General features: G+C 39.8%; 1 protein-coding gene across 1 annotated transcript; it reads left to right on the top strand.

Annotated features, from left to right (window-relative positions):
• Positions 1 to 6,083: 6,083 nt before the first annotated feature.
• Positions 6,084 to 8,195, top strand: adrb1 (adrenoceptor beta 1). Its single transcript, XM_059324807.1, has one exon. It carries the CDS (start codon positions 6,298 to 6,300, stop codon positions 7,489 to 7,491), a length of 1,194 nt encoding a protein of 397 aa, XP_059180790.1. The 5' UTR covers positions 6,084 to 6,297; the 3' UTR covers positions 7,492 to 8,195.
• The last annotated feature ends 2,778 nt before the right edge of the window (positions 8,196 to 10,973 follow it).

Below are 10,973 nucleotides of genomic sequence, written 5' to 3'. Positions count from 1 at the left end.
TTGTTGTTGCTGATCTAAAGTTATATGTAAAGCTGCATTTGTAAGTCCATCTCAATAATACAAGTCAATCAGTTTTCATCAAAATGGATTAAAAATGTGTAATAACTAATTTGTGACACATGTTCAGGCGTTCATGTGTTAAAGTAGATTGTTTCACCTTGAGTTGACGCCACACATGCAGAAAAGGTTATATCGTAATTGACTACATAGATTCATATAAAAATTAGGTTTGCATGATCTAGAGTGATGATTCATTCGATGCACAAAATTTGGTAATGATTGTTTAAAGTGGGTGTGGCATTTTGCAACAAATCAAATTTCTAGACGTGTCACTTTTCAAACTTAACAAAAATAAAAATATCATGCGTGTCCTGAGCTGATTATCACATGTTTTCAAATCTTATGTGGCCTTGTCTCCCCAGTGTTGACGACAGAAAGTCACCTTTTCGGATATAAAGGTTGAGGGTTCAAATCCCTGGAAGCATTGCAAACAATGTAGCAATTTACATGTGATGTGTTTTCAAGTGCACGTTGAGGTTGACCTGATGGGGCCTCAATCTTGCTGCTTGCAGCTGTTCTAGTTATTATAAATATAATGTGCTTGTTTTAGATGCTTCATACCCTTTTAACATGTACATCACAATAAGACACTGAAGAATTAAAGACAGCAGCAGCACATTGACCTAATTTGTCAGAAATTTGTCAGTGTCAGCAAGCGATAAAGCAGAACAAATCATGTATGATACATGATGTATCATAAGACCATGAGACGCATCACTGAGGACAAACAAACAGGATGAGCCTTTGAGTTACTATGAAACATCAAAAATGAACATGTCAAACAAATCATTATGGTTGTAAAAACTCTCGTATGAGAGGATAATTGTGAATTAGATCATTATTTAAAAGTCATAATAAAGAGAGAAGCAGAAGAGGGGCTATTTTCTGCTTCTCTCTCCCTCGATCTGTATCTTTGCCCGCTGTCTTATCCCTCAGCTGCTTCCCTCGCGTCATTCTGGCAGCATCATTAACCCCGTGCGCTTCTGGCCGCTGTCTCTGCTGCCAAAGGCCACTCACACACGCGAACACAGTCTCAATTAACATGTGCCACAACCTCAGAACCCAGAAACCTCACCAGAGAGCATGCTAGCACATTTACAAGGATAAAATAGTGAAGATATTCACAGGTCAAGGGTGTCATCTGGAGCTATTTGCCACCAGTGACGGCCTATATGGTGATGTTACAGATTAATATTCATTTAAAATTAGGCAAAGCTCTCAAGGAATGAGGATTCTGTGTCTGAGTGATCAGATAAGAAGAAGTTTTAAGAGCTTTCTCAAGGGCTTGTAACTCCTGTGTCTCTCATGACACTCATATGAGCGTGAAGCTGACACTGGTTAAGTGTTACTGCCTTCTGTGATTAATTACTCATAAAAAAGTGACTTTAAAATAAGAAGACTGGTTATAATTGTGACTTGGGAAAATTGAGAGTTGGGAAAATTATGCTGGCAGCAAGATGTTTGTTTAAAAGCATATGGAGGTTTAGTGAAGGAGAAAATCACAGTTTTTACACGCTTTTAATTGCAGAAAATCGTATTCGCTTCTCATTCTGGCTGAGTGGACTCCATTAAGATCATATCTGTGTGAGAGATAAAATATTATTACCATATTTCCAGTTTGTGTGACGGTGCAGGAGGAATGCAAAAAGCAGGAAGACGAGGTTTTGTAATGAATAGAGCTGCTGAAAATGTTCACTGAAACACATCCTACCAGTTTGTCTGCCTCTGCTTCTCTCCTCCGCCCTCACCTCCACTCACAAGCTCAGTCTATAAACAGGAAGGCATCATTTCAAATGATAACATCACCTTTGACCTTTGGCTCATAGCCAGCATTGACACGAGAGGTCAAGCATTCAAGTCAACTAACCTGCTCTACTTCTCTTTATTGCGGCATGCAAAACTTGCATGAACATATGTGGGAGTTTGCTGCTTCTGCTCTGTGTGTCGAGAGCACTTTGCTCTGCTTATTTTTGTGAAAGTGCAGAAGCAGTTGAACTAAAACATTGAAGTACGGAGATACAAATGCTATAAATGTGCTCTCTTAGAGACAACACACCGGGGAAAGTTGAGAAATGTTTAAAGTTGAGTTGACTTGAGTAAAACTTTAGAAAAAGTTAATTCTGCTTCAAATCTAAAGGTTCACTTCACCAAAATTATTATCTTATCTTTTGTGCAATATGTGCAAGAATATATGTAATTTACACCGGCAGGGACACTTTTTGAAATGGTTGTTTTTTGTCCAAATCACTTTCATTTTTTACCATTATAATAAAGATTTAACAACAAAGTGCCCCTACATTATCAGGAATTACAAAAAAAACAACAACAACAATACAATAATAACAATAAAAACATCCACTATTTATGTAACAAAAGCAAACGCACACAAGAAAAAAATAAATACACAAACTTCCAAGGCTCATGACTGTCACTTTATCTTTCAACAAAATCTCCAGGCAATCCTCTCCATATCATTTTTTAAAAGCTTCATTCTTAAAGAGTTTCTTAAAAAAAGCTTGCACCAAAAGTGTTACGTAACAAATGAAGACCCTTTGATAAACAAATGTGCATTGTCCAAAAAGTAAGATAAGCAACAAGAGCAAGTAACCTAGCCCATTCATTCTAAAATGACACAGTGCATGCATCAAAAAGTTGCAGTTGTGGATGTGACACATATTGATGACTGCGAAATCGACGCGTTTTATGGTGAGTTTTTTTTGTATTATTTGTAGCAGGTTTGAATATTTGCAACAGCTAACACCAAATGCTGGTAAAATATGCCAGCATAGCTGATATATGTTTTTACACTTACAAGCCTGAAGTGAATGCTTATCTATTGACTGGTGGTAGATTTGTGTTCCTGACCAGCTCTTACTATGTACTCTGACCTTATACTAATCCTCCATTTCATTACCTAAAATCACACCTGTTGCCTTTTATCCCCACCACCTTACAACACAAAGTGACACTGAGGATAGTTACGGTCTTTTGCAGTGAAAATGACATTTTAAGAAATAAACAACAACACATGTGTCCCTGTCTCTCTCCACAGACCTCTCTGTGAACACTTTTTAGATTTTCTACCCACGACATCCCTGTGAGAGCTTCATCCTCTAAACATTCAGACCTCTAAACATAAGCAGGGCAGTAGAAAAACTGAAGCACCAAAACCAAACTCTCTGAAGGCAACCCAAAAATAGAGTCTGCAAAGTTTTATTTCCCACACTACCAGGAATAAATTGTTGTGGGATAATACTGAATCTTTTTCTTTCCTTTTTTTTGTATTCGGCATAAAGGTAAGTAGTGTCTATAGTCATCACATCTGGTAAACGGGTCATTTGATGTTGTTGTTTATCTGAAAGTAGTCAAATTTAAATATATATTGAGCCCCTAAATAGTCTGCCTATTATATCCACAATGTGTTAGATTTTAATTGTGCAGTGTGACTCCTGCCAGATTGCCAAATCTCCAAACTCTCACAAAATACAGAAGACATGACTTCAGTGCTGTCCATATTACATTACATGTCATTTAGCAGACGCTTTTGTCCAAAGCGACTTACAATATTAGCTAGTCCCAATGCAAGCAAAAAAAGTTTGTTTGTTACAATGTAGTTGAACCAACTGTGTGCTTCACTTTTTAATAAGTCAACCTTATGAAGTTTAACAGCTTTATTAATGCTTAAGTAATAATTTGCTCAAGTTTAATGGGTCATTTGCAAGCCATTCATGAGAATAGATTTGAGGTTTCCAAGTTGTAAAAAAACAATCTGTTTTCTGATCTGATGTCATTTTAATATGGTAATAAGGCATTTATGAATGTACTTATACATGTCCTCAGAGAGGATCATCAATGTTGTGGTTGTGACATAAACTGACTTTTTTATCCAGCTTTTTGCCACAGTTTAACATTACAACTTTTTAGCTCTCGTTTTAAATAACTTTAACCGGATTAAGGATTTAAGTGATCTGACATCTGGATGTTAAGTTATCAGAGAAACAAACTGAGCAAATGTTAGCGGCAGCTCAGTTTGCAGCCCCTCTGGGACCAAACAGCATCAGATAAATATTGATTTTTAATGTGAAATTGCTTTATTTATCCTTTTACCTCTAAGGATAATTCGGCACTTAGCCCACAAATGGAGCTGCATATTGGCAGACTGTTAGGTTGCTCCCTTGTCTATATAGGCCTACTGTATGAAAACAGGACTCTGCTTTTCTCAGAAGTTTGTTGAAGGTCTTCACATGTAGGTGGCTGTGAGTGCCTTTAGATCCCTGTAGTTGATGCTGTTGACACTCTACAATGGGCTTTGCAATGTCAGGGTCAGGCCGTGTCACAGCCTCTGGCGCTGGGTCGTCAGGTTCATGAACAGGCAAGGTAATCGGCAAACAACAACAGAGAGCATTGCATCATCCTTATGTGCAGTGTGTGTGTGTCACAAGGCCGATGCTAGCGCTCTCACTTAACCGATCATTCAGATGTTTGTCCGTTTGTCCATTTTTGAATGTCTCGCCTTTCAGCTGTAGACTCAAGAGGCTGTCTGAAGCCTGCAGGGAATGTGGACATAGAGGTGTCTTTTTAAAACTGTCCTGCTTATTGCATGAACAGTAAATGTTTAAATGACCTAAATTTAATGTAAAAATGTGTATGTTTTAGGGGCGCTCAATTTGGCAGATTCAGCACTTTGCTTTAATGAAACCACATTTCTGTCTCCACTGTTGCTTCTTTGTCTTTCACATCTCCTTCTCTTGTGTAACATTATGTTTGCATGTCTGTCAGCAGGTCCATGCCTGATGCCCCCTGCCTCAGAGGATACTTTGTTCACTTTGTTGACATCCTGATGAAAACAAAGAAACCTCTAGCTCTTAACTCATATCTCATCTTGGATATACTAAATCATCCTAATGTTGTTTTCATGGATTTTTATCACCTGAACTAACCCTGGATACTTGTATGTGTTCTTCTTTTTCCCCAGGTGAATTTTCCATGATGCTAATTTGATAAAAGTTGCAATCATTCAGTCCACTTCTTAAGTACATGATGCATTTTGAATTCATTTATTCAAGAAATTCACTTTTGAAACAACCTTAATTTGACAGTGACTGGGCTGAATTCCTGCAACTCAAATAAAATCTGTGCAGACTCATATTAATTTATTATCTATATTTTATTAGTTTTACTTTTTATTTGATTACATTTTCCTTAGAAGCCATGGGATAATGCATAATGCATTTTTAGAACTGTTTTTGCCCTGTTTCTCTGAATTAATGAAATTATTTAACCATTAATTCAGAGTAACAAGAGCAGATTTTTTTCCCCAAATGCATGACACTTCCAAAAAGATGCATTTGTTAAAATCATAATGTCACAAGACTGGTTCCATAAAAGAAAAGGAATGAATGAATGAATGAATGAGGCACTTACATAATAAGAGACACAATATGGGAAATTAAATGGTAATTATATGGATCGAATTCATGCCCAGATATTTCAATTGTTTCTTCAATTTCTGCAGGCAAAAAAATGTGTCCTTTCATGACCTGGATACTTAGTAGTTTTATAGTTCTTACTTCTTATGATTAAGACTTTTCCTGTAATACAGCTGCAATGAAAGAAACTGCAGATCTGTGGTACCAGTATACTGGTAGATTATGAAACAGGGGACCCTTGCCCTCATAAATGTGGAATGTATTTTTAGTGATAAAAGTGGACAAGTGGAAAAACAAATATTGTTTGTGATGGCAAGAGAAGAAAACAGGAAAAATCCCTGAAGTTCATAATAATATTTTGGATTTCCATGTTTGGCCGCTCATGTTCCCAACGTCTGGCACATGTTTAGACAGTCAGAGGCAGTTTTAGGTAGGATGTGCTGCTGAAAGCTGCTTGCCATAAATGTCCTGCTCTTCCTGAATGAAAGTGTTTGTTTATTCATTCATGCGCACAGAGGCTGGTAAATGAGACTGAGTGTCTAATTTTTAGGGTGTTGTTTTCTCCCTCATCTTCATTGAGGGGGGCAATGAGCTGCGTTGATTGGCCATGAGGAGCAGTGATGTCACCGCCTGTTTCGATGTACCGGCCGGTGCAGGAGCTCGCGCAAACTGAGGGTAAGACTCCAGATGGAGTTGGCGCGCGACGGGAGTAGAGCTGTGGCTCGTGCAACCGCGACTCACAGGAGAGGCTGCCTTGCACTGCCTTGATGCACTCGCCCTGGTCCCGCACACAGCGCAGCAGCCCGTCATGGGAGACGGTGGCGCGTCCTCGCAGGTGAACTTCCAGAATGGCTCCGGGAGCGAGGCGTCGGACGCACCGGGCTCCGCCACAGCCGCGTCCGAGCAGTGGATGGCCGGGATGAGCCTGCTGATGGGTCTGATCGTCGTGTGCATCGTGTTCGGGAATATCCTGGTCATCGTGGCCATAGCCAAGACGCAGAGGCTGCAGACGCTCACCAATGTGTTCATCGTGTCCCTGGCGAGCGCGGACCTCATCATGGGGCTGCTGGTGGTGCCGTTTGGTGCCGCTCTCGAGGTGCGTGGCTCTTGGCTTTACGGCTCCTTTTTCTGCGAGTTTTGGATCTCAGTGGATGTCCTGTGCGTCACGGCCAGCATCGAGACCCTGTGCGTTATCGCCATAGACAGATACGTGGCCATCACATCCCCTTTTCGCTACCAAAGCTTGTTAACTAAAGCGCGGGCCAAAACGGTGGTGTGCGTAGTGTGGGCTATCTCTGCGCTGGTGTCCTTCCTCCCCATCCTGATGCACTGGTCCCGGGACAGTGTGGACACCGACTGCTACGAGGACCCTGAATGTTGCGACTTTGTCACCAACAGAGCATATGCCATCTCCTCATCCATCATATCTTTTTACATTCCTCTGCTAGTCATGATATTTGTTTACGCCCGCGTGTATAGAGAGGCGAAAAAGCAGCTGAGGAAGATCGACAAGTGTGAGGGCAGGTTTCACAACACCTTAACCGGACTGACCTCCAAGTGCAAGAAGAGGCCTTCTAAAATCCTCGCACTCAGGGAGCAGAAGGCGCTCAAAACGCTGGGCATCATCATGGGGACGTTCACCCTGTGCTGGCTGCCATTCTTTATAGTCAACGTGGTGCGGGTGTTTTGCGCAGAGGTGGTGGACAAGAACCTCTTCGTGTTCCTAAACTGGCTCGGGTACGTGAACTCAGCGTTTAACCCCATCATTTACTGCCGGAGCCCGGACTTCAGGAAGGCTTTCAAGAGGCTGCTGTGCTGCCCGAGGCAAGCCGACCGCAGGCTGCACATCAGCTCCTGCGACCTGTCCCGGTGCTCCGGAGGGTTCGTCTCCGCTCTGGAGCCCGGCACGCTGGGGCTGTGGACGGATTGCGCAGGATTGGACAACAGTGACAGCAGCCTGGTTGGGGCCGCGAAGCTTTCTCACTCTGAATCACAGCTGTGAAGGAAAAAAATGAAACTTTTTACTGCGGTGGATTACAACAACAGTTTGGGAAAGGATGGTGACAAAGGCTGACTCCTTGGGTTTCTTTTTGGGAAAGGTGCGCAAAAGCTGCATCTTACAGTCCAAGTGGGTCCGTTTTATACCACAGAAATCAGGCAAAATCATCAGATATTTGAAAGCCATATTTTTCTTTTCAAGGCATCAGGACAAATGTTCTCTGTAAGATGCGCAAATCCCTCCAGGACAGTTAAGTGTCAAATAAATGATCCAATCTGATAAATAATATCAGCCCTTAATATTTATTTAGGTGGCTCTGATGAATCATAATGGCTGCTGCACTTTGCCATAAACAGGATTCTGATGTTTTTGTTGATTTTAGTGGATCAGTGCTATATTGTGGATGATAATTTATTAAGGAGGGGTATATTTTAATCATTTTTTAAGTTATTTTTTGGCCATTTTTCGGCTCTATTAGGTAGTTATGCAGGAAAGGGCTCCGAGCCGGATTCGAACCCGGGCCGCCTGCTTACAAGGACTAAGCCTTAGTGGTTAATGCGCCCCGAGTATTTCATTTAAGGTTTATGATGATGGGTCACAATGTATTCTTAAACTGACCGCTCAGGCGCACTGTAATGAACTGGTTGTTATTTAAAAGCATTGGACGGAGTGACTGTACTGTAGTCATTTCGTGCTCACAATGTGTTTTTACCTCACAGATATCGGCAAGTGCAATTTGTACAACAGGTATTTGTTTATATTAAACATTTATTGTAAAATATATGTATTTATTCCGCGCTGTCTTTTACAATAAGCAAGTGAACGTGGGTCTGATTCCCACGCCCTGTACATAGTCTAGTATGTGGTGTTTAGTACTCGAGTGAGGAATTTGAGCCTCTCTCTTTGTCTTTCTCATTTAAGCTTTACATGCTATTGTGAGGTGGTGTGTTGACTCCTGTGAAATAAAAAGAAAGTTTCACTGTTAATTACTGTTTGATCTTTATTTAAAAATTGCATCATATTAATGGTTGGGGCACTGATTGGCCTCTGCAGAGAGAAAAGCCATTGCAATTACGGTTTTTACAAATATGATTTATGCACTTTAATGCACAGTGAATTAAAATTGTTTTGCATGAAGTGTGTACATGTTTAACCTACTTTATTCTATGCTGGGCCCTAATGAAGGTTCATTCATGCAGCATATTATCACACAAGCAGTAGAGTATAAATCAAAAGCACTTTAATGTTTGATCAGGATAATGATGTGCCCGTTTGAGAAAAAAAACTGTTATTACTTTTGATAAAAACGTTTAAATCAAAACATTGTAGTTAACATTCAAATTCAATTGGACTATTAGAATAATTTGCTGCATGTTTATGTATCTAACTGCCTTCTACCCCAGTTTAATGTGCTTTGACATGGTCATAAAATGCAAAGAAATGTGTGATTTTCACCATTCCCAGTGGTGTTTTAAAACTTTAAAGATGTAGAAAATCCAGTATTACACTGCCATGAACTTGGGGGACTCATAAGAGACAGATTTTTAGATTCTGTGCAGCAGAGGTAAAATAACTTGGTCTTTAGCCCCTTGTATGGGTCAAGCTCCAAAAACACAGTATCCTATATTTCCCATAATGTAATGTGATTGTATCTTCCAATACACTCTCCCTGCCTCCTGTACCCCACCTGCTCAGTTTGTGGTGCAGATTTTCTGTTAAAAAAAGGATAAGCCTTGAGTACAAGACATTTAAATGTAATTTCTAACAACATAACCCTGATGACATCACTATGACATGATCAAGTTTTTTTTGTTAGAAAGTTCCCTCCATAGCCCCAACAAACATCAAGTATCAAAAGTTTTCACATTAAGGGAAGACACTACAGGTAAACACTTAAATGATAGATATCACTATGAAACTTCCCCAGTTGATTACCTATATTAAGACAATTTTGTTGTTTTAAATATGCAATTAGGCAAATGACAACTTTTGGAGAATTTAGGAGAACGCTACAGATGCAAATAGACAAAGCGTAGTAAGATAAAAACCTAAATGTGTATTTCGGGTGTTTTCTGAAAAAAAAAAAACACGATCTGGAAGTAAAATTGACCAAAACCTCAAAATTGATCAATGCATGGAAGAAAATGTGTTTTTTTTTTTTTCAAATTCTCAGCTGCATCCAGTCTCAAGCCTCTTGAGCAAGCTGCTTGATTATTTACATTTTAAACAGGACTCTGAAAGCCTGGAAGATGTTTCAGTAAACATGACAGCTGGTGTTATGAAGTGACTCCTACAAGAGAGATTCTTTCTGGGGAATATTAATTAGCCCTTAAGCTGGACGTCTTTAAAACACATTAGCATGATGTGTTCGGCTAATGGTGCTCTCCCAGAAGGGCCCAGTCGTACATTTCAATTAAACCAGAAAAGCTGAATGGAGCTGAGCTCAGCTGTTTTGGCTAATGAACATTGTTTAGATGATGATTGGCCAGACTAATGTGTGTGAATGAGACCCAGCTTTAAAAAAAATAGAAAAATAAATAAAACAGAGGTGCAGCCAGTAACATTGATGGCCTCCTGGCAAAGACCCCGCTCCATTATTAAGCATTGTTTGTTTGGCAGGAAGTTTGTGTTTGGGCAGGCTAGCAGTGGGCTCACAGATGGAGAAGCTAATCAGCAGCTTTAAGAATAATTGTTCCTAATTACATGTGTATCAGTGGACATTTTGGCAAAGTCAGAGTAGATTAACTGATATCAGTGGCCTCTGTGGAGGTCACCATTGCTAAACACAGCGTACTACATTCAGAAGTGTGTGTTGTCAGTGATTTACTTTTGGTGTACTATCAGATTACTATCCATCATCAGAGTATTATCCAGAGGAGATGTTTAGAGAAGCAGGCAGGAGTAACTGGCAGCGAAGCTAAGCAATCAAATCAAATCAAATCAAATCAAATCAAATCAAATCAAATCAAATCAAATCAAATCAAATCAAATCAAATCAAATCAAATCAGTATCAGTTTATTTTATATATATTCATATATATATATTCATATATTCATCCTGTTCTCTCTTTCAGTTGGATAGCCATGTGTAAGTTTCCATGGGCTAAACTGAAGCCGTTATTTATGCTCTCTTCAAAGTCACCAGACTCTTTTAACAAAAACAGTCATTTTACCTCCAAGAACATGAGGTTCTTGCTGGTCTACCACTGCCTCGATTGTTTAGTTTGTTTGTGTTTTTGTGTGACTTTACTGAATCTAAACTAACCTTCTGCCCAATAGCAACAACATCTTTAAACCACCACCTCTAAAGCTGGATTATAATAATGAACATGTCATACTTTCTTCTGTTCAAAAAACCTGAAATAATGGTGGCAGGTTCTGTATACAGCTATTTCTTGGCTGGGAGGAGTTGCCAGTCAACTAGTTAAGACTCCAGGAAAGTTACTGCTATAGCCTCAATCTTTAAGAAGAGACTGAAGACCCTA

The sequence above is a fragment of the Centropristis striata genome, chromosome 21 (genome assembly GCF_030273125.1).
Source record: "Centropristis striata isolate RG_2023a ecotype Rhode Island chromosome 21, C.striata_1.0, whole genome shotgun sequence".
NCBI classification, from domain to species: domain Eukaryota; kingdom Metazoa; phylum Chordata; class Actinopteri; order Perciformes; family Serranidae; genus Centropristis; species Centropristis striata.
This window is presented reverse-complemented; position numbering and strand designations above follow the sequence as displayed.